Raw genomic sequence first — 19153 nt, forward strand, 5'->3', positions numbered from 1 at the left:
CAGGGCTGCTCCGTGATGAGGGCCCCCACTGCCCCACTGCGGGCATTGGCAGGGACCCTCCGGGAGGCACATTCACCCACCCACACGCCAAGACAGCACAGGGGAGACACGGACACGGTAACAGCTCACCAAGCTGCTCTTCCCGGGGCCTCCTGACAGCTCCCGGCATACGGGTGAGGAGATGGGGCCCAGAAAGGGCAAGAGACCTGCCCAAGGTCACCCAGCAGGTATAGGGCCCTGAACACAACCCCCGGGGCATCTTCAAGTTTTTATTTGTCAGCATCAGGCGTGTCGCCATGGGAACCAGATGTGTGGGCCCCGAGAACAGTCTCAGGCAGATATAAATAAACTCTTCTCTCTCCAAGTCAGACCGTAACAACAGCCTGTGGCTCACAGGCCTCGGCTGAAAGCCCAAACCCAGACCCAAGGCGAGGGCTGAGGGTGGGGGCTGCCTGAGGCGTGGGGGAGCGGAGGGAACCACAGAAATCTGAATATCAGCCAGGAGACAGAAGCCCCGGGCCGAGAGAAGCCCTGTCCCCTGTCAGCTCTGTCCCATCGGGTGACCCAGGATCAAGTCAGGCCAGAGGCCCTACACCGAGGGAACCACAGTCCCGGCTCGTCACTGAGGCAGGAGGGAAAGAACCACATCATCACCAGCAGGCCGGTGGCCTCAGGCGAATCCCTCGCCTGCTCTGAGCCTCAGTGTTTTCATCTGTGACACGGGGGCAATACCTGCCTCCTGGGCTCGTGGTAGGATTGAGAGAGACCTGGGACCAGGGAAAGCGCTCAGCAGGGGGCTGACACCTCAAAACACGGTGCTTCTCTGAGCCTCAGTCTCCAGACGCAGACGAGCTGGGAGCCGAACACACAGCACACAGCCCAGAGGGGTGCTCCGCGATGTGAACCGGTCTGGGGCATGGGAGAACCCCTAGTTCGGCGAACCCCCCCCCCCCCCCGGTCTGGATGGAGGGCAGCGGATGGACGTGGTGCGTGGTGACTCCCAGCCGGGGCGCTTCCCTCCAGCCTGCAGAGATGGGGATCATCACCCCACTTTGCAGATGAGGGGCAGGCCCGCGGGGCTCACGCCACTGGTCGGGGTGACGCAGCCAGGGTGTGGCGGAGGTCCTGAGCCCGGGCTCCGCCTGGCCATCGCTAACAAGGCCCAGAGAAGTGCCCCCCGGGACCAGGGCAGGGGTGGCACACACCTTCTCTCCTCCTCCAGCTGGTTGGACAGGTCTGCCTTCTCCTTCCGCACACTCTCCACGAGCAGCCGGGCCCGCTGCAGCTTCTCCTCTGCCTCTGCAACATACTGGGCCCCGAGCAAGGGCCGGGACGGGGTCAGCCTCCTCCCGGAACCAGGCTCCAGGTGGCAGAGGCCACTCCCGCCACCATTACGCCCCTGCCAGCTGGCCAGGCACAGACCGTGGGCCAAGCTGCGAGGGAGGAGGGCCTGGCTGAGTGCCGGGCATGGCAGAGGCCAGCCTCTGGCCCACCGGTCCCCAATCCCCTCCATGTCCCTCAACACCTAAGGGTCTAAGACTCCGCTGTCTGCAAAAGGCCTCTGTGACAGCCTGGCCTTAATGATTCCAGCACTTGAGGGTGGGGTGAGCCAGGCTCCGAACGGGGACGGGGACCCAGGAAGGATCTCTCACGCAGGAGACAAACATCTACATCAGGGAAGAGGAAACACTGGACAGCAGGAGACTCAAGGTTACGGGCGAGGGCTCGCCTCCCTGAAATCCAGCACATGGAGCTACTTCAGGGCACGATCTGGAACGTGGACGGTTGTAGACAAAAAACGTGTAGACGAGTATATTCAGACAAAGTGAGTAATTGGGAATAACCTGAACAACTACAGGGACGGGCTGCGTCGGTAAGGACACGCCCCATGATGGATGGGAACACAGCCGTTCAAACAGGGAAGAATTTTCCATGACCCAGAAAACGCTCCCGCTGTAGCAAGTCAGAAAGAGCACGATATACCCAGGTTCTGGATCCATCAGGAGGAGGAGGGGTCTTCGTATCCTCTGCACACCCCTAGTTCTCTCTGCATGAGGGTGACTCACAGAACTGGCCCGGGGAGGCTGCTGGCGCCCTCTGGGTGCCGCCACCGCCCCGCCAGCCCAGCTACCTGCTCATGCTGGGCCTTGAGCAGGGCGATCTCCTTCTCCACTTCACAGATGTGGCTCGTGGCCTTGGCCACCTCGGCCCGCTCCAGGTCCCGCTCAGCCAGCAGCTGCTCGATGTGCTGCTGCTTCTCCTTCAGCGCCTCTTGCAAGGCAGTTGTGCCCGATATCTTGCGGGCATAACGCGAAGAGGTCTCCGTGAGCTGCAGGAAGGCGTGGGTGCAGGCAGGACTCAGGGATCTGGAGTACCATCCAGACGACAGCTGGAGCACCTCAACTCCCAGGGTCCTGCTCCTCCCTGCCAGTGCCCTAGACAATCTACGCAGGGGGGAATCGTGATGTTTGAGATCCAAGGAACGCTCCCCAAATCTCAGGAGAGTCACGGCCTCTGACAGTCACGGCTCCTGGGTTCTGCCTCATGGTGGCCTCCCTCACCTGGACTGCATGCTCTGGAGACATCCTAGACCCCCAACCTAGACTGAGCTTGCACAGAAGACCCTCTGTCCAGTAGGGCAGCCTCACCTTCTCCCCTCACCCAGGGTGACTGTGGTAACCTTTCGACTCCCTGCTCTGCACCTGTATTGCCTACCCTCTACCCATATCACTTGTCCTGTACCCGTATGACCCTCCTTAACTCCCAGGAAAGGGGTTAGGCTACTGATAAATCAGTAACACAAAAATAACAATAAATGTAAATGGATCAATCTTCTCTATTAAAAGATATGGACTTTCATCTTTTTTTTCTTTTTCTTTTTCTACGCCCAATGTAGGGCTTGAACTCATGACCCTAAGATCAAGGGATGCATACACTACTGAGACAGTCAGACACCCCTAAGCTTTCATCTTTGTTCAAAAACCCCACAGAGGGATGGGGCGCCTGGGTGGCTCGGTCGGTTAAGTGTCTAACTCTTGATCTTGGCTCAGGTCATGATCTCACGGTTTGTGAGTTCGAGCCCTGCATCGGGCTCTGTGTTGACAGCTTGGAGCCAGCTTAGGATTTTCTGTTTCAATCTCTCTTCCCCTCCCCCACTTGTGTTCCTGCTCTATCTCAAAAATAAATAAATAAACATAAAACAAAAAACAAAAAGCAAAAAACCAAACTCACAGAGGAATACTTGGAACCAGAGCAGGAGCAAGTCAGGGGTCACTGGCTCACCTGGCTCCTTCTGTCCCAATCCCCCCCCCCCCCCCCCACACACACCCCAGGTTAACCCTCCCCGGCTCCACCCTCACCAGTCCACTGCGGCTGGGCCGGCCCCCCACGGAGGAGGCCACCGAACTGACGGAGCTGATGGAAGAACTGCTGGGGCTGTGGGTCAGTGCCGAGACACCCATGGCCATGCGCTTGGTCTTCTTGGCCTTGGCAGGGCTGGTGGACGGGAAGCCGATGCGTATTACCTTGTGGATGGGGGCGAAGAGGCCAAACTTGGGCGGGCATTGGAAGTACCTGGGGAGGCAGGACAGACACACACTGCCGTCATGGTCCCACAGCCTGGAGCCACCCCTAGCCTACCTGAGCAGAGAGGTTTGGCCTTGGGGGTCCCAGCACCCTCACCCCACGACCAATGGATGGGACTCCCAGAAATGGAATAACAGTGAGTACAGTCTGAGATTCTCTGCAGCCATAAGTAGCCAGTGGGCATATTTTGGAGGGGAGGGGAATTATTGAGCACCCACTCTGTGCCAGTCCCTTTACATGAGTGCTATTTTCAATCCCCCAACCAGTCTACTGTTATCCACATTTCACAGATGAGGAGATTTAGGCTCAGAGAGGTTAAGTAACTTGCCTGAAGTCACCCAGCTGGTTAAGTGGCAAAGCCAGGACAGGACCCCCCAGTCTTCTGGGTTTGGCTCCCTCACACCATTCAGTGCCCCCCCCCCCCCCAGCCACATCTACAGCCCCACTCTCATGACTGCCCCTGGGCTACCCCAGCCCCAAGGAACGCCACTGGCCCTCTGTGCACAATGCTCCCAGCACAGAGCAACAAAAGCCTGAAGGAGATGCCTTGGAGGTGGGGGCTGAGGCTCCCAACCTGGCCCTGAATTCTGAGAGCAAGAGTGAGTGGAAACATCCATCTTGAGAACAGGAAGGCCAAGTGTTGTCCCAGAAACTCTGGATTGTCTTCTCCCAGAACCTTCCTGGGCACAGATTCCACATGGGACCAGAGAGCTGGTGCTGTCCAGTTTCTGACTCTCCTCGAAACTGCCACCCCATCCCGCCTCTTCCTGTATGCAGGTCTTTGCTGGGACTGTCCTCCCCCCACCCCCACCCCCGCCCCGATAGAGCAGATCTTCCTCAAGCCATTCCAAAAACAAAACCCTACTTCCCTTCAAGACCTGGTTCAAGTATGGTTCCTCCCCTGGCAGCTTGGCCTGCACCACCTTGGCCACTCCTTTTCAGAGTTGTCACAGCCTCCCCTGGGCCACACAATCTAGCCTCGGGACAGCCAACACAGGCTCTTGGGCCACTGGGCCTTAGCCCCACGCCCCTGCCACACACTGCTCACCCAGGACATCACACCCCCAGCCCCAGCCTTAGACCCTCTTGACCCAGCAGAACAGGCAGTCAGCTCTAATCAGGGACAGCAAGGGACCTGGAACCCAGCGGTGACCCCACTCATAGCTGCTGGACACGGGCCAGTATCGGATTATTTCCTGTATCACCCAGGGGAACTCCCGGAAGGCAGGAACCGCCTCCTCTTTTCTAGGGCTCCTACCCCACGTGTGGCATGGAAGAGGGAACACAGAACCAATGACCCACTTAGCACTTGCCCGTGACTCTGTGCGACCTTGAGCAATGACCTCTCTGGCCTCTGTTCTCTCACCTGTAAAATGGGGGTGCTTTTCGCAGCGCCTGCCTCAGGCAGAAGGAAGCTGGCAGCATCTATACCGTGGTGAGTGGCCCAGCTACCCACAATGAGGGTACCCACAGCTACCCTCAATGCTGACCTCCTCCGATGCCCCAGCCCTTGCACCCACCCACCCCCGGAAGAGCAGCCCCCTCCCAGACTCCCCCGGGGGAAGCCCGCCATACCTGGTGCCCGCCACCGCCCCATCGTTCTTCCCGAGGGGCTCGTCCAGCTCCACACCGCACCACTCGCCCTTGGCAAAGTCTGTCTCCCCCACGTACCGCACCACACCCGTCTTCGTCCCGCCGACCTGTTGGCGCACAGAGACACTCAGGTCCAGAGGACGCAGCGGGCACAGGCAGGGATGGCCAGGCTCATCTCCCCTCTCCCTTCCAGTGTGCAGGGGAGAAGGAAGAGGGGGTGAGGAGGAGGAGAGGCCCGAGGACAGCAGCGAGGGATACGGGTAAAACCAGAGCTTCCCAGGGCTGTCCCGTGCAAGGGCTCTGGAGACAGACCGACGTGCACTGAAACGCTGCCACTTACACGCTGTGTGAGCTTGGGCAAGTTGCCTAACCTCTCTGAGCTTCAGCATCGTCGCCTCCAAAAAGTTAGTTAGTTAGTTAGTTAGTTATTTTCCCCCCTTCCTGAGGATTAAGCACTGAATGTGTGCTGTCTGGCAATACCATTATCAATACCTAACGTCTCGATACACGTTATCCTTAAAAAATGGTTAAATGATGGTTGGCTGCTGTGTGGCTCAGTCGGTTGGGCGTCCGACTTCGGCTCAGGTCATGATCTCGCAGCCTGTGGGTTCGAGCCCCGCGTCGGGCTCTGGGCTGACAGCTCGGAGCCTGGAGCCTGCTTCAGATTCTGTGTCTCCCTCTCTCTCTCTGCTCCCCCCCCATTCATGCTCTGTCTCTCCCTGTCTAAAAAAAAAAAAAAATTAAAAAAAAAAAAAAAAAAAGCACATGAAGAAATAACCTATTGGAGCCTTTGCATAATGGACAATAATTTTTACTCTAGCCTCACTTTTGCTTAATTGAGGTAAAATTCCCATAGCATAAAATTCACCCCTTTGACCACTATAAAGTGCAGAGCCCTGGGGCTTTTTAATTTTTTTTTAAATTTTTTTTTTCGACATTTTTTATTTATTTTTGGGACAGAGAGAGACAGAGCATGAACGGGGGAGGGGCAGAGAGAGAGGGAGACACAGAATCGGAAACAGGCTCCAGGCTCCGAGCCATCAGCCCAGAGCCTGACGCGGGGCTCGAACTCACGGACCGCGAGATCGTGACCTGGCTGAAGTCGGACGCTTAACCGACTGCGCCACCCAGGCGCCCCCCTGGAGCTTTTTAGTACATTCGCAACCATCATGTTTCTGATCCCGGGACATTTTCGTCACCCCCCCCCCCCCCCCCCCCCAAGAAACCCTGCGCCAAGAAGCAGACCCCCACCCCCACCCCCAGGCAACCACTCTTTTCTACAGATTGCCTTATTCTGGCCATTTCCCAGAAGTGGAATTATCAGCATGTGACCTTCTGTGTCTAGTTTTCCTTCATTTGGCATCATGTCTTCAAGGTCCACCCACGTCTATCCGTGGAAGCACTTCATTCCCTTTTATGAATTCCAGCATACGGGTTCCGTCCCATTTTGTCTGTCCGTTCGTCCGCTCTTAAGACACGTGGGTCGTTTCCAGTGGTTCCAGTAAACCACCGTGAATCAAGGTGCCGTGCACATCCACATACAGGTCGTTGTGTGAACGCCTGCTTCCAATTCTCTGGCTTCCCTCACGGTTGAAGGAGTCGGGCTGGGTCTCTTCCTCCAGCCTTTCGAAGCTCCCTCTCTCTGTTTCCAGGGTGGCTGTTGACAAGTTCCAAGCCAACCTGAGTCCCGATCCTTCGGGCGAGCCCGTCTGCCCACTCCAGAAATGGGCAGAGCTTGCTCTGTCTCAGGGCTGTGCAGGCACATGGTGAGGTGCGTTGGGTGTGGGCCTCGTCCCTTGCCTGGGCTCCCGTGGGCCCTCTCAACCAAGAAACCCTTGTCAATCCCGGGGAATTTTCTCGCATTCCTTCTTTGACTTCTACCCTCCTCTTCCTGTTTCCTTTCTGGAACCACTACATTTGGAAGCTGGATCACCTGGAAGGTTCTCTGAGGGTATTATATTCTCTCCTGTTTCCATCTGTCTTTTCGTTCTACTTCCTGGGAGATTTCCTCAAACTTATCTCTTAAAAAATTTTTTTTAATGTTTATTTATTTTTGAGAGAGAGAGAGAGAGAGAGAGAGTGGGGACGGAGCAGAGAGAGAAGGAGACACAGAATCTGAAGCAGGCTCCAGGCTCCGAGCTGTCAGCACAGACTCCAATGTGGGGCTTGAACCCACAAACCGTGAGATCAGGACCTGAGCCGAAGTCAGGTGCTTAAGTGACTGAGACACTCAGGTGCCCCTAATTTATCTTTTTTTTTAACAAGTCCTCTCTATGCCCAAAGTGGGACTTGAACTCACGACCCCAAAATCAAGAGCTGCATGCTCTACTGACTGAGCCAGCCAGGCGCCTCCTCAAATCGATCTTCTAATGCTTCTGTGGAGTTTCTTGTACGTGTCATACTTTTTTGCTTTCCCAGAGCATTTTTGTTCACTGAACATTCATACTCACGTACATAGTGGTGTTCTGTTCAGATCTAATGCCTATAGGACCTTCTCTAATTTGTTAGAGGACTGGCCACTTTCCCCAGAAAAGCTTCTTGTGCTCACCCTGAGGAGGGTTCTAGAAGACGCCAGCGGGGAAAGGGGTCAGCCATCAGGATAGAAATTTCATTGAATTGGGGCGTACGGGCGGTTCTGTCGGTTGAGCGTCTGACTCCTGAGTTCAGCTCAAGTCATGATCTCTTGGTTTGCGGGATCGAGCCCCATGTCCGGCTCTGCACTGAGAGTGCGGGGCCTGCTTGGGATTCTCATTCTCTCTCCCTCTCTCTGCCCCTCCCTTTGCTCCCTGTCTCTTCTCAAAAGTAAATACACATCAAAAAAATTTTTTTTTTAAATGTGCATAGCTTGGGACACTTGGGTGGCTCAGTCGGTTAAGCGTCCAACTTCAGCTCAGGTCGTGATCTCGCGGTTCACCAGTTCGAGCCCCGCCTCGGGCTCTGCGCTGACGGCTCAGAGCCCGGAGCCTGCTTCGGATTCTGTGTCTCCTTCTCCCTCTGCCCCTTGCCCGCTTGTGTGTGCATGCACACGCGCTCTCTCTCTCAAAACAAACATTAAAAAATAAACAAAACATGAAATACATACACACGGTAAATAAACATTAAAAGAAAAAAAAAAAAAAACCTCCCTTCCCTGTCGTTCTCAGGCAGGTTCAGGGAAGAGTGGAAGCAGACACGCGTGTTTATCCACCGTGTTTGCCGGAACCTAAATGTTACCTCCTCTGACACCCCCAAGTGTGCCTCACGTGTGCCTGAAAGGGACCAGCTCGCTAATCAAAACTCACTCCACTCCCAACGTCTCCCCCACACCGACTGCCTGCCGGGCACATCGAGGACACGATTTCTAAATGTCACGGCGTGCAGCATTACTCCACTCCTAGATGAAGAGACTGAGGTTCAGAGTAGTCAGGGAGCGGAAAAGCCTGCTGGACCCCTCTCTCTTGCTTCTTCGGTCCTCATGGGGCACAGCTACCAGGCTCCCCTCAGGCGGGGGTCTGTGGCTACAAGTGCACTACCCACCTCTCCCCGGCCCGGAAGGGTACTGCCTCACCCTTGGTCCTCAGCTGCCTCCGGACCCAAATCCTCTCCTTGTCCCTTCCTCCTCCTACAGCACAACGGAGCCAGGTGGGTACCCTCCCCGAGCTGGGAGCAAGGCAGAGAGGCAATGGAGAAGTTTCCAGAGGGGATGGGTGTGGCACTGACCGCCCCACCCTGGTCAGCACAACCTCGGGACACCGGTCTCCCCGACGACCCCCGAGATTCTGCTCACCGAGACCCCAGCCCGGGTGTGGCAGGCCTCACCCTCCAGACGGAGGACATCAGCCTCTTCTCTCTCTCTTTTTTTGATATAATCCTTCTTTACTTTAAAAAAGTTAATAGACTTCTTGGAGGCAATTTTAGGTTTATAGAAAATGTGATTAGGTGGCTTAGTCAGTTGAGCATCCGACTCTTGATTTTGGCTCAGGGCATGATCCCAGGGTCAGGGGATCGAGCTCCGCACTGAGCCTGTTCAAGATTCTCCCTCTTTAGGGGCGCCTGGGTGGCTCAGCCGGTTAAGCGTCCGACTCTTGATTTTGGCTCAGGTCATGATCTGTTTGTGGGTTCGAGCCCTGCATCGGGCTGGACGCTGGGGAGCCTGCTTGGGATATTCTCTCTGTCTCTCACCTGCTCTCTCTCTCCAAATGCGTAAACTTAAAAAAAAAAAAGAATAAATAAAAGAGAACACTCCCTGGCACCCAGCCCCACCGCGTGCCAGGCCCCAGCCTCCCCTTTGCTCCACCCACAGGTTATTTGGGCCGAACACCAACTGCATCCCAGGTCTCCCAGAGCAACGCTGGTGGGCAGGCCAGGCTCATCTGTTTCTCGGGGACTTTCCTCTGAGGAAGTCAAAACTGGTGACTCACTTCAAATGCACGCCTCTGCCGCAGATCAGGGTAGCGCCCACACGGCGAGAGAACGGGGCCCCCGGGCCGTCCAGCTCAGCTCTGCCATCAGGAGGAGGGGCGGGGGGGGGCACGCCGGGCCCACGTCACAGGGCTGCTGAGAGCACGGCGAGGGGCTCACGGCCAAGGCCGGACCAGCACCTGCCGGGATGCTGTGTTGGGGGGAGGGGGTGGTACTGGTGGGAAGAAGGGCTGGCCGGGAAGAAGGGTCGCTCTCGGGAGAAGAGGTGACAGAAGCAGGCGGCCCCTCGGTGGCCCTCCCTGACGGTGTCCACAGCTGCTGATGTGACCAACCGCCAGCGAGAAGAACCTGGGGTTCAACTAGCCTGTGCAGCCCCGACACGGGGCCAGCGGTGCCTTGCTCGCTCGGGACCACCCCCCGGGGCCCTGAGTGGTTCATTCAGCATCTTCCTGGCACCAGGCTCTGCAGTGGGCACTAGGGGCCCAGCCGTTGTGGACAAAACGGACAAGGCCCGTGGTCAAGGCGCTCTCGGCCGTGGCAGGAAACCGGCAGTGGAGGAGGAGGAAGTGGACTCCTGCTGTTAATCCAAGCGGTTGGAGGGGCTGGGCAGGGTGACATCAGAGGCCTCTCTCTCCGAGGAGAGCCCATGGGGCAGAGGCCTCGCGGACAGGGGGCATCGAGCTGTGGGAAGCTCTGGGGGACAGTGTCCCCTGTGCAGGGACCAGCCAGGGACACTGGAGGAGAGGACAGAAGGCGGATGCGGCCGGGCTCGGCCAGGGAGGGAGGGACGCCGGGTGGCCCGAGGGTGGGCGGGCAGTTGACAAGTGTCTGGGGGCCATGGGAAGGCAGGTGGGCCTTATCTCAGGTGAGATGGGAACCTGTGCGGTGCAGGGACCTGGGTGGGGGCAGGGAGACCAAGGAGGAGGCAGGCCCTCCGTCCAAGAGAGAGGAGCCTCCCAGGGGAGGCGGTAGGATGGGGACAGATTCCGGTGTGTTTTCGAGACAGCACCGGGGACTTCCAGATGAGTCGCACGGCTGGGGAGGAGAGAAAAACAGGGCACAAGGCTGAGTCCCAAGTTCCTGGCCTGGTCGCTGGAGAGGCAGGTGAGTGTTCACAAGGACGGGGAAGACGGGAAGAGCAGGTCAGGGACGGGGTGGGGGATAAACAGATGAGTTCTGCCTGGGGCATGTGTGACAGGTTGACCCGTGTCCCCTAAAAGAGATACATTCAAGTCCTGACTCCCCCGCCCCTCCCCATACCTGTGAATGTGACCTTATTTATTTATTTTTAAAATTTTTAAAAATTTTGTCTTAATGTTTATTTTTGAGAGGAGAGAGAGAGAGAGAGAGCATGGAGGGGAGGCGCAGAGAGAGGGAGACACAGAATCGGAAGCAGGCTCCAGGCTCCGAGCTGTCAGCACAGAGCCCGATGTGGGACTCGAACTCATAGACCGCAAGACCATGCATGACCTGAGCTGAAGTCAGACACTCAACCCACCGAGCCACCCAAGCACCCCACCTTACTTATTTATTTTAAAGTTTATTTATTTTAGTTACTTATTTTGAGAGAGCATTCTGCTCTCTCGCAAGTGTGAGTGGGGGGAAGGGCAGAGAGAGAGACAGGGAAAGAGAGAATCCCCAGCAGGCTCCACTCTGCCAGTGTGGAGCTCGAACTCACAAACCACGAGATCATGACCTGAGCCAAAATCCAGAGTCGGATGCTTAACTGACTGAGCCACCCGGGCGCCCTGAATGTGATATTATTATTATTAATTATATTATTATGTTTATATTATTTAAAGCTGAGGTCCTTCAGACGGGATTAAGTGAGGGGAAGTCATTAGCATGGGCCCTAATGGGATGTGACTGGTGTTCTTATAAGAAGAGGAGAGACACGGACACACGGAGAGAAGAGACCGTGTGAAGGTGCGGGAGGGGCTGGGTGAGGTGGCTGCCGGCCAAGGAATGCCACGGGATGCCAGCAGCCTCCAGAACCGAAGAGAAAGGCACGGAATGGGTTCTTCTCTTGATCCTTCAGAGAGCGAACGGCCCTGCCAGCACCTTTGACTTGAGATTGCTAACCCCCAGAACGGAGAGAAAACCCCCTTCCTGTACAGGACTAGTTGGTGGCAGCTGTTAGAGCAGCCCCGGGAAAGTAACACACGCTAAGCAGGGATGCTGCGTAAGCACTTGATCTAAGACACCAGCCACCCCTGGGCAGTGGGACGCCCCATGTGTCCCGACTGTTCTAAGTCACAGGCCCAGATGGTTCCAGCAGGGAGACTGCACAGGGGGAGACGAGCCAAGGCTGGAGTTTGGACCTGACCTGAGGCAAGGAACACCTCCCTGCTGGCCAAGGAGGTAGGAGGAAAGCTGGGGTGGGGGGAGGGAGGAAGAAAGTGCTTCCAGAAGGAGGCAGGGAGATGGATGGTGCCCAGTTCTGCCGGGAGGGGACATAAAGCCAGGACAGAGAACCGGTCGCTCTAACTTGTACTGTGCAGATCTGTGGCAGCCTCAGTTTCCCCAGAGCAGAGGGTGCTGGACAGCAGGGGTGGAGACCGCGTGCACAGAGGGGGCTTTCAAGCGTTTAGCTGAAGGGAGGTCAGAGAAGTGGGCACGGCTGGAATAGACATGGGGCAGGGGCTCAGTTTTGGGTTTTTTTTTAAATGTTTATTTATTTTTGACAGAGAGAGACAGAGCATGAGCAGGGGAGGGGCAGAGAGCGAGGCAGACACAGAATCCGAAGCAGGCTCCAGGCTCTGAACTGTCAGCACAGAACCCGACGCGGGGCTAACCCATGGAACGCGAGATCATGACCTGAGCCGAAGTCAGACACTCAACCAACTGAGCCATCCAGGCGCCCCTCAGTTTGTTTTTAAGGTGGGCGCAGCCGGGGCAAGCGCGTGGGGAGACTGGAAAGGGGGACCCAGAAAGGAAAAAAGAGGCCCCTGTGCAGGGGCGGGCAGGAGCTGGCGGCGGGGGCCCCAGACGGTGCCCCGGACGGAGGGCTGAGGGTGGTGGGGAGTAGAAGAAGGGATCAGAAAAGCGTGGCTCATCGTTGGAGGAATTCCAGGCACGGATCAGAAAGGTTATCCGTGTGTGTGCTGGGGCAGGGGAGGGGCGGAAAAGGACAAAGGCAGGGCAACCAGTCTGCGGGCCCGAGCACGTGGTTGACCAACGAGGGCCAAGGACACCAGGCCGTCATGAGCTGCTGTGACTTCAGGGAGGCTCTCTGAGCTCCAAGCCCCTCACTGCACCTGGGACCCCTGTGGCCGAAGGGAACACCCACCCTCCAAGGACTTTAAGGCTGGTAAGAACTAACACTCAGAGCTGACTTAGGGCAGGGCTTCTAAACAGCCTGCACACCTGGCAGGTGAACTATTCTCCCATCTTCCAGGTGAAGGGACTGAGGCACAGAGAGCGTAAATAAACTGCCCGTGATTCTTTAGCTGCTACCTGCACCTCAGGGGGTAGCGTTGAGGCCCCAGTGACACCAGGATCCATAGGTACCTCTGAAGAGCAACATGACTTAAAGACCATAAATAATACTGCTCACGCCTTTGACCCAGTTCAGAAGCAGGTTTAACAGCTGGTGAAGCTAATACAGCTTCTGCACCGGCCTCCTCCAAGGCCCTGGGAAGGGCCCTGATAATGCATTTATAGGATCACATGATTTATAAAATCCGCAAAAGCAGTTATATTTTTTGGATATTGTCTCCTGTCCTCAAGTAAGTTCCAGCCTCCACAGTCACCCACATCCAGCATATAATTTTTTAAAGGGTGGAGTAGGGACAGGAAGGTGACGTAGCAGGTGTCCACAGCAGGCACAGGGAGAAGCGAGTCCTGGGGTCGGCTGAGCCAGCTGGGTCCTGGCCGTGAGCAGTGGACCAGGCTGCAGGACCGACCCTGGAGAAGCTGCACACTCCGGTGGGACGGGGGACACATGGGGCTCCATCCTTTCGGTAGAAGCAAACCCCGTGTGTAAAGTCCTCCCCCCCACCCAGAATCCACGGATATCCTGTTTCTAGGGCAGTCTCAGTTGGTAAGTATAAATAGAGGGATGGGTGGCTCAGCCGGATGAGCGTCCGACTTCGGCTCAGGTTGTGATCTCGCTGTTGGGGAGTTCAGCTGTGCTGACGGCTCAGAGCCTGGAGCCTGCTTCGGATTCAGTGTCTCCCTCTTTCTCTGCCCCTCCCCCGCGTGCGCATTCACACGCTCCCCCTCCCTCTCTCTTTCTCTCTCAAAAATAAACAAACATCAATGAATGAATGAATGAATGAATGAGGGCGAGGCTCAGTTAAGTGACTTGCCCAGCATCACACAGGCGGGAAGTAGCAGCAAGGGCACCAACCTGTACCCAATCTCCCTATAGTGGCCAACGGCCAGCAGGTGCCCTTGGCCCCCGGGCACCCCCAAGACAGCTCAGTGAGACTGTATGCCAGCTTGCCTGGGTCCCATCAGCCAGGTGGGGACGGCTTCCCGGGGAGCCGTGGCAGCAACAGTAGAGCAACAGCCCCACCACAAGGACCCTGACTAGGAAGTCACAAGTGCCCCGAGAGTCTAGCCCCCTGTCCCCGGAGCTGCCACCGCAGCCCTCTGCCACTCCCCTGCTCCATTCTTGCCCCCTCCCATCCTTTCCTCGTCAAGCAGCAAGCGGGATGCGCTTAAAGATGGATCTGCCCGTGCCATGGTCCCTCTGCAAATAGAGCAAACCCCCTCCACTCCTTCAGGGTCAAGCCCACACCAGCCTCATAGGCACAATGCTGCCCAGCACCATTGCTAACAACAGCTCAGCCCTGCTACTCTTTTGTTTCTCTAGTCCGTTCCCTCGGCTCAGCCCAAACACCGGCCTCGGGGATGCCCCCCACCAGGTCAAGCCTCCGTGATGGGCACTCACCCGGATCTATAAGGAAACACTGATGTCTGTCTCTCCCGATAGACAGTGAGCTGGAGGGCAGGGACCAAGTCTGGCCACGCCCTCCACCAGATCACCGAAGCGGGTAGTTCTGTCCACAGGGAAGCAGGTTGGGAAACCGGCCCCTGGGGTGGGCAGACCCCAGAGAGATCACCAGGGTAGAGAGACTCAGGAAGGCGGGCTGCGGGGGCTGGTTTGAGTCTTTGTAAGTTACTACGTAAGTTCTTAAACTTCTCTGAGTCTCAGTTTCTCCATCCACAAAGTGGGGATAAAATTACATCATGGTGTGGGCTTGAGGATTCAACAAGGCAATGGGTATAAACATTTCCTCTATTTCCCCTGCCCCTGCCCCAAATACCCTACCCAGAAGCCTCCAGGGGAAACCTTGGCGTTGTGTGAGGTCCTCGGGGTAGGGAGGGAGAATCCCAGGCAACAATACTTTCCTGCAGTCCCCACACGGGGACCCTGGAGCCCCCCAAACCCTTCCCCATTCAGCCTTGGAGCTCCAGGTATATGGTCCCCATAGTCCTGCAGAAGACTGATGAACACAGTGTCCCCCACCAGCTGACTCTACCCCCACTGGCTTCTCACACCCAAGCCCACCAGATGCCCTTCAGAGACTGCCTCGTGGGTTACTCTCTCCTTTCCAACACTGTGGTTCTTGACGGGGGTGGGGGGGGGGCAGGGTCAGCTCTGGGGTCACCTCGGCCACCCTAACCCTGGGCTTGGTACAGCAGGAACATGACCCTGTCCTGCCATGACCTTGGCACCCCCCCCCCCCAGCCCAGCCCCGGCCCACAGCAGGTGCCAGGGAAACACTGCTACATTCGGACTTGATGAATGAATCCAGATGATGAATCCAGACTCTAAAGGACTTGGGGGCCACTGGCCCTTCCAACGTGGCCCAATGACAGGGAGCGGCAGAGAAGAGGGGCCCCCGGCAGGAAGACTTGGCTGATGGTCCTTTTGGCTCCAAAGAGTGACCCAACTCTCTCCCCGACGCCAATAGTGATCGTTGCGTAACAGCCGATTAGGTGTCTGAACCACCCGACCCTGTGGTCCTCGGCCTTTTCCAGGATAGGCCTGGGGCATCCATGCTGGTCAATGGATAATACCATTGGGAAATACCATCGGGCGGGATCCGTGGATAAAACCAACAAGAGCTAATATGTATGGGGCACCTCCTAAGTTTCTGGCACCGTCTAGAGGCATTACACATATTCATGCATCCCAACCCATTTTACAAATGGGAAGACTGAGGTCCAGAGAGATTAAGGCGCTCGCCCAGGGTCACACGGCGACAGTCTCCAGAGCCCATTGGACCGGCATACCCGGTCACTCCGTGTGGTTCCGATGAGGACTGGGCGTCCCAGCCCGGACCCCCCCCCCCCGGCCCCCCCCCCCTCCCACCCCCGAGTCCCCTCCCTGCCCAGCCCCCGGGGTCCAGCTTGCCCCTGAAGGTGGGGCGGTGGAGGCAGCACTCACCAGCACGCGGTCTCCCAGGCGCAGGTCCTTGTCGCCCCGCTTCACGGAGCCGCTGTCCGAGAGGTTGGAGCCCGACTCGTTGCCCGTCTTGACCGAGCTGTTGAGGACGCTCTCCCGCAGCGGGATGACCCGGCTGCTGAGCGGCGGCGTGGCCGTGCCCGAGTGCAGCGACAGGTTCTGGGCGGTCAGCGACTCCACCGAGTGGGCGTCGCTGCCCGAGCCCTCGGCCGTGGGCTGCCGGGTCAGCTTGGAGGGCCGCGTGAAGATGCCCTGCAGGGCCGGGCACTCAAAGTAGCGCACGCCGCCCACCGCGCCGTCGTTCTTGCCCACCGGGTCGTCCAGCACCACGCCGGCCCACTGGCCCGGCGCGAACTGCGTCTCGCCCAGGTACTGCACCACGCCCGGCTTCACGCCGTTCACCCACACCCGCTCGCCCACCGCGAAGTCCCCCAGGAAGTCATCGCCCACCTCGGCCGGCTTGGGGCCCGGCTTCTCGGCGGCGGGGGGGGGCGGTGGCGGCGGCGGCCGGGCCCGAGGCCTGCTTGTGCAGGGGGGAGCCTGCGGGGCGGGAGAGAGGCAGCGGTCAGGGCTCCGGGGTGCGCGGTGGGAACCGGGAGGCGCCCCCCGCGCCGGCTGACGGATGGGGAAACTGAGGCACGCGTGGCGGGGGGGGTGGGGTGGGTGGGGGGGCGGGGCGGGCAGCGTGGCCTTGGGCGTCCCCGAGGTCTCTCCCTATCTCCCAATCCCTCCGGAAGGTTCAAGGATTTAAAAAAAGCTCAGGGGGCACCTGGGTGGCCCAGTCGGTTAAGCGTCCGACTCGACTGCAGCTCAGGTCTTGCTCTCACGGCTCTGTGAGTTCGAGCCCCGAGTCGGGCTTGTGCGCCGACCAAGCGGAGCCTGCTTGGGATTCCTCCCTCTCTCCTTCTCTCTGCCCCTCCCCTGCTTGTGCTCGCTAAGTCTCTCTCAAAAATAAATAAGGAAACTTAAAAAAAAAAAAAAAAAAAAAGGGCAAACTCAGGAAAGCACCTCCTCAGAGCCTCACCTTTCACAGCTCAGGGTCACTCAGGATTGAGGGCCAGGAATGAACCCATTCTCGAGGGTTACAAACTGCCACCTCCCCCTCCCAGCGGGCTCAGGCTCCTGGCTGTTAACCTGAGACCACTCATGGCCCACCACCAAGGGGAAGTGGTCTCTGTGTCCCCCACCCTGCACCCCAGCCAGCTCGGGACCCAATACAAACGGCTCCAACCCATTCCTTGACAGCTGGGGACAGCCACAGACACCCTGGGGCAAGGAAGGAGCCAGAAAAGCCTCTTGCTCTGCTGCTGAGTCTCCCCTCCCTGAGCTGCAGCCCAAAGCATCAGGACTGCATAGACCAGGAAAAGGGGGGAGGGGGAGGTGCATGGGAGACAAGTCCTTCACTTCCAACATCCTGGGGCTGACCTCTGGGCTCTCCGTGCCCTGACCCAGCCCCTCTTTAGAAGAAGAATGACCCTGAGGCTCAGAGAGGCCAGGGCCTTGCCCAGAGTCACACAGCAGAAATGGGACTCAAACCCAGGGAAGGGGCCTGCCCCCTGGGCCCGGACCCTGACATGCTATAGACGAGGACGTGGAAGGCAAGAGAAGCAACTTGCTCAAGGTCACTCACGAAAAGACAAAGCAGGACTTGAACCCACATGCCTTATGCGTATCTGGGCCCCACGCAGGGCCTCCTGTGCTATGGGGCTCAGGAAACTTCCCCATTTGCACCACGAGGTCTGGAGGCTGTCCCCCACTTCCTGCCAGACTCAGCATCAGGCAGAGAAGGACCCACCTTTCTCTGCTCCAGAGGCTGATGCGTTTGTGAAACAGTGATGCCTATGTTTCTAGTCCTTTCCAGGGGCAGCCAGTGAGGGGCTACAGGGAAGCAGCTCCCACCAGCATCTTCCTTTCAGCCACCGCCAAGAGACCCTGGGCCCAGGCCTGGCAAGAAGCTCAGGACTGGAAGCTAGAGCTTCTAGGCGCTGGGGAAGCCATGTAACTCCAAGGCCCAGCCCGATGTGCAAGACCAAGCATGTGGTTCTCTCTCTGGGGCGCTGGTGGCAGGAATGGGGAAGCACGTGGCACCCGAGGCCTGGACAGCTGGGATGGGGTGGGGGTCCTGACAAAGGGGACCTCTCAACTGTGGACTGGGCTCTTGGGAGATCAACGGGCTCCGTTGCTGAACTTGACTAACAACCACGGTGATCAACCCACTAACTGATGCTCTGTGCTAAGGGCCTGACATACAGTAGCCCGTCTGACCTTCACGGTTAATCCTGTGAAGTCATTTTGTTATCCCCCCTTTACAGATGAGGAAAACTGAGGCTCAGAGAGATCAGGCACTTTTACCTAGGTTGCCTGGCTAGAGGCCTCTGGCTCTTGGTGTAGGGTACACACGTATATTAAACCAAAAATAGAGCACTAAGCACCTGCCAAGCCAAGCCTCAAGCTACAATCACCCCAAATCTTGGACTCCCTTGAATGAACCCATTTTCCAGAATCTGCCCAAACCCTACCGTTCCTTATAAGCAGGGAACAATCTTGTCTTTTACTCCGTCCCATGTAGAGACGTCCCCTTTGCTTCCTGTTAAGAGAAGACCCCTAGGCGGGACCCTGGAAGGGGGACCCCCCCCAGACTCTCTTCCACCACTGAGATGCCATGAGGCAGAGGCCACACAGTGGCTGAGGGGGCAGGCCCTGGAGCCCCAGAGACCAGCAGCGCCTAGCCCCACCTGGGTCTCCTCCTCACCTGCACCTTGGTTTCTGGGGCTGTTCTCGGTGCCTGGCCCAAGCAAGGGCACAGTGACGGCTGACTGTCATGTTATTTTGATAACAATGATTTATACGAAGACTAAAGAATTAAAAAAAAAAAAAAAATTAAGGGACACTTGGGTGACCCTGTCCATTGAGTGTCTGACTCTCGGTTTCAGCTCAGGTCATGATCTCATGGTTCGTGGGTTCGACCCCCGCGTTGGGCTCTGTGCTGACAGTGTGGAGCCTGCTTGGGATTCTCTCTCTCCCCTTCTCTCTCTGCCCCTCCCCTGCTCATGTGCTCTCTCTCAAAATAAATAAATGAACTTTAAAAAATATTTTTAAACATTTAAGAACCACAAAGGGTCCCAGGAGGCAGAAGAAGGGCTCCCAGGCAGGTTC

General features: G+C 57.3%; 1 protein-coding gene across 1 annotated transcript in view; it reads right to left on the bottom strand.

Annotated features, from left to right (window-relative positions):
- Window positions 1–19153, bottom strand: part of CLIP2 (CAP-Gly domain containing linker protein 2) — a 70687-nt gene that overhangs the window by 20714 nt on the left and 30820 nt on the right. Inside the window, 6 exon segments of the mRNA XM_049638774.1 lie at window positions 1206–1309; window positions 2132–2329; window positions 3360–3573; window positions 5161–5285; window positions 15980–16495; window positions 16497–16537. Coding sequence (XP_049494731.1) covers window positions 1206–1309; window positions 2132–2329; window positions 3360–3573; window positions 5161–5285; window positions 15980–16495; window positions 16497–16537 — 1198 coding nt within the window.

The sequence above is a fragment of the Panthera uncia genome, chromosome E3 (assembly GCF_023721935.1).
Source record: "Panthera uncia isolate 11264 chromosome E3, Puncia_PCG_1.0, whole genome shotgun sequence".
In the NCBI taxonomy this organism is placed as follows: Eukaryota; Metazoa; Chordata; class Mammalia; order Carnivora; family Felidae; genus Panthera; species Panthera uncia.